The sequence below is a fragment of the Sardina pilchardus genome, chromosome 19, assembly GCF_963854185.1.
Source record: "Sardina pilchardus chromosome 19, fSarPil1.1, whole genome shotgun sequence".
NCBI classification, from domain to species: domain Eukaryota; kingdom Metazoa; phylum Chordata; class Actinopteri; order Clupeiformes; family Clupeidae; genus Sardina; species Sardina pilchardus.
The window spans coordinates 24,916,211-24,918,710 of NC_085012.1; the positions used below are offsets into that span (position 1 = coordinate 24,916,211).

At 48.4% G+C, this 2,500-nt stretch overlaps 1 protein-coding gene across 1 annotated transcript in view; it reads left to right on the forward strand.

Annotated features, from left to right (window-relative positions):
* Positions 1-2,500, forward strand: part of atp8a2 (ATPase phospholipid transporting 8A2) — a 62,363-nt gene that overhangs the window by 54,499 nt on the left and 5,364 nt on the right. The window contains exon 35 of the mRNA XM_062521838.1: positions 1,985-2,073. Within this exon, the coding sequence (XP_062377822.1) occupies positions 1,985-2,073 (89 nt within the window). The remainder of the gene's footprint in view (positions 1-1,984; positions 2,074-2,500) is intronic.

Genomic DNA, 2,500 nt, shown 5'->3' on the forward strand with positions numbered 1-2,500 from the left:
TTTTTACTACCCTTTCCCCTCCTGTCTCTCTCTACAATCAAGTCACGTTTATTTGTATAGTTCATTGCGTAGTGCACAAAGGCACGATTGAGATATACATTTTAGACAGTTTGTCCTTCACACTCATCTGACAGCACACTGAAAATAAATGTACCCCGACACGGACAGGCTTGAAGTCTCACTCCTGAGGGGTAACATGAGGCTGTGCTAGCAGGGGAAACGGCGATGGCGTACATTCAGCTTCCCATAATTATCGGAAAATCTCAATAAATCACATCAATAAAAAATCGACCACAGCTAATGACACCACTCCGTGTTGGTTATTGTTGGAGTTCATGGCTTGGTCACGCTAACCAACACCATAAATAATGTTAATGAAGAGATCCCGGATGGCCCATAATTCATTACTTTAAATAAGCAAACCATGTCCTACATCATGTAACATTACTGATGATACAATAATACTGCAATTTGCGGTCTGTTGATTAGCATTAATGCATTGGCTAATGTTGATTAATGGATCTTTGATGTAAAGGCTCGTTCAAAATATTCATAGCGTGTGCTGCAGTCTATACAGCAATGTATAGGGTTTTTCTTTTCGGTCAATTGTTGAAACATATGGGGTGGATCCTGTCACACGTCTCCATTGGAGCTGTTTTACAGATGCTCTCCCACTCTCTCTCCCTTTCTCTCTCTCCCGCTCTCTCTCTCTCTCTCTCTCTCTCTCTCTCTCTCGGCTGAGTCACAGATAAGTGCATACCGCTAGCCAGAGCCAGCACTCCCATGCACTCGGAAGCCAGCGGGGGAAGGTAGAGAGAGAGAGAGATAGAGTGAGAGATAGAGAGACAGAGAGAGAGAGAGAGGAGACAGAGAGTAAGGAGACAGAGAGCAGGAGAGAGAGAGAGAGAGTGGAAGAGAGGGGGAGAGAGACAGAGAGGGAGAGAGAGAGAGAGGAGACAATGCTGCTGTGGTGAGAGTGTAAGGAGAGACGAGGGACGAGGGGCCATGTGAGAATGCGTCAGTCCGAGGGTGACCACAGCACTGGACCACTGAGAGCCACTGGACAACGTTTTTCAAAATTATTTATTTTTTCTCCGTGTATACATTTTCTGAGTGCTTACTTCCAGCCTGACAACATTCCACATGTTTTTCACTTGTATGCTTTTCCATGTATTTCCACTTGACACTAATGGTTCCTCTGGTGGACAGCCATGCCAGTAAACCGTGCTTGGATGTGAGAGAGGGAGAGACAGAGAGTGACATGGAGAGAGAGAAAGAGAGAGAGATATACAGAGAGATACAGTGAGAGAGAAGTCTATCTCCTCTCCATCTCAATTATGCCCTCAGGCACGAATGCAAGTCATTTCCAGTAAGTGGACTCGGGGTAAATGTCATCTGTGAGTGTGTGTGTGAGTGTGTGTGTGTGTGTGTGTGTGTGTGTGTGTGTGTGTTTAAAGACAGACGGACAGACAGACAGACAGACAGGCAGAATGACAGAAGCAGATAGAGAGAGTAGTTTGGAGGAGGAAGGGGGGCGTTGTAGCCGTATGGGGGTCGGAGGACAGTAGTTGATTAGATAATTAACCTTTAAAGACAGGCTGGGGGCAAGGGTCGTAAGGTCACGGCTTCTCCAGCTGCAAGGGCTCCAGTGGGAGAGGGGCAAGGGCTCCAGGGGTGTGTGTGTGTGTGTGTGTGTGTGTGTGTGTGTGTGTGTGTGTGTGGCAGAGGAACTGCCTGTCAGTCTGTTTATGAATGTGAGACTGCTTGTCCATGTATGTGCACGCGTGTCTGTTTATGTGTGTGTGTGTGTGTGTGTGTGTGCGTGTGTATCTCTGGCTCTTGTCTCCTTCGGGGGAATGGGGAGAGGGGAGGAGTGGGGGTCACTGCTGCCCAGTGTAAGTGTAAGAGGGTCAGGAGCCTGCCCTCACGGCGTGTCCCATCTCGTCATGTCGTGACCTGTGGCGCCCCGTGTGTTGTGTTGCAGGCGGGCCGAGTGATGCAGTGCTGGAGCTTCTGGCTGGGCCTGGTCCTGGTGCCCACTGCCTGCCTGCTCAAGGACATCGCCTGGAACGCGTGAGTACCGCACAGACACTCTGTGTGTGTGTGTGTGTGTGTGTGTGTGTGTGTGTGTGTGTGTGTGTGTGTGTCTGTGTGTGTCTGTGTGGCCTTAAGTGGCTATAACGTGCGTGCACAGCACAACTGCTCTCTCTTTACGAGGCCAGTTTGAATTGGTCCTCACAAAGAAAGCAGACTGCAAAAGTGGCTGTAAAAGAGCCATTTGTTCCAGTTGTGACACCTCTACCCGCTGGTTTACACGCCACTGCTCTCTTCATTTTTACCCAGAGCTACAGATATGATACATACTGAGATATGTTTATTCAGACATGTTCCACACCGTGTGTGTATATACCTATGGGTGTGTGTGTGTGTGTATGTGTGTGTCTGTGTGCCTGGGTTCCTTTGTCTTACCTGTGTGAGCATGTTTCTGTGTTTATGTATT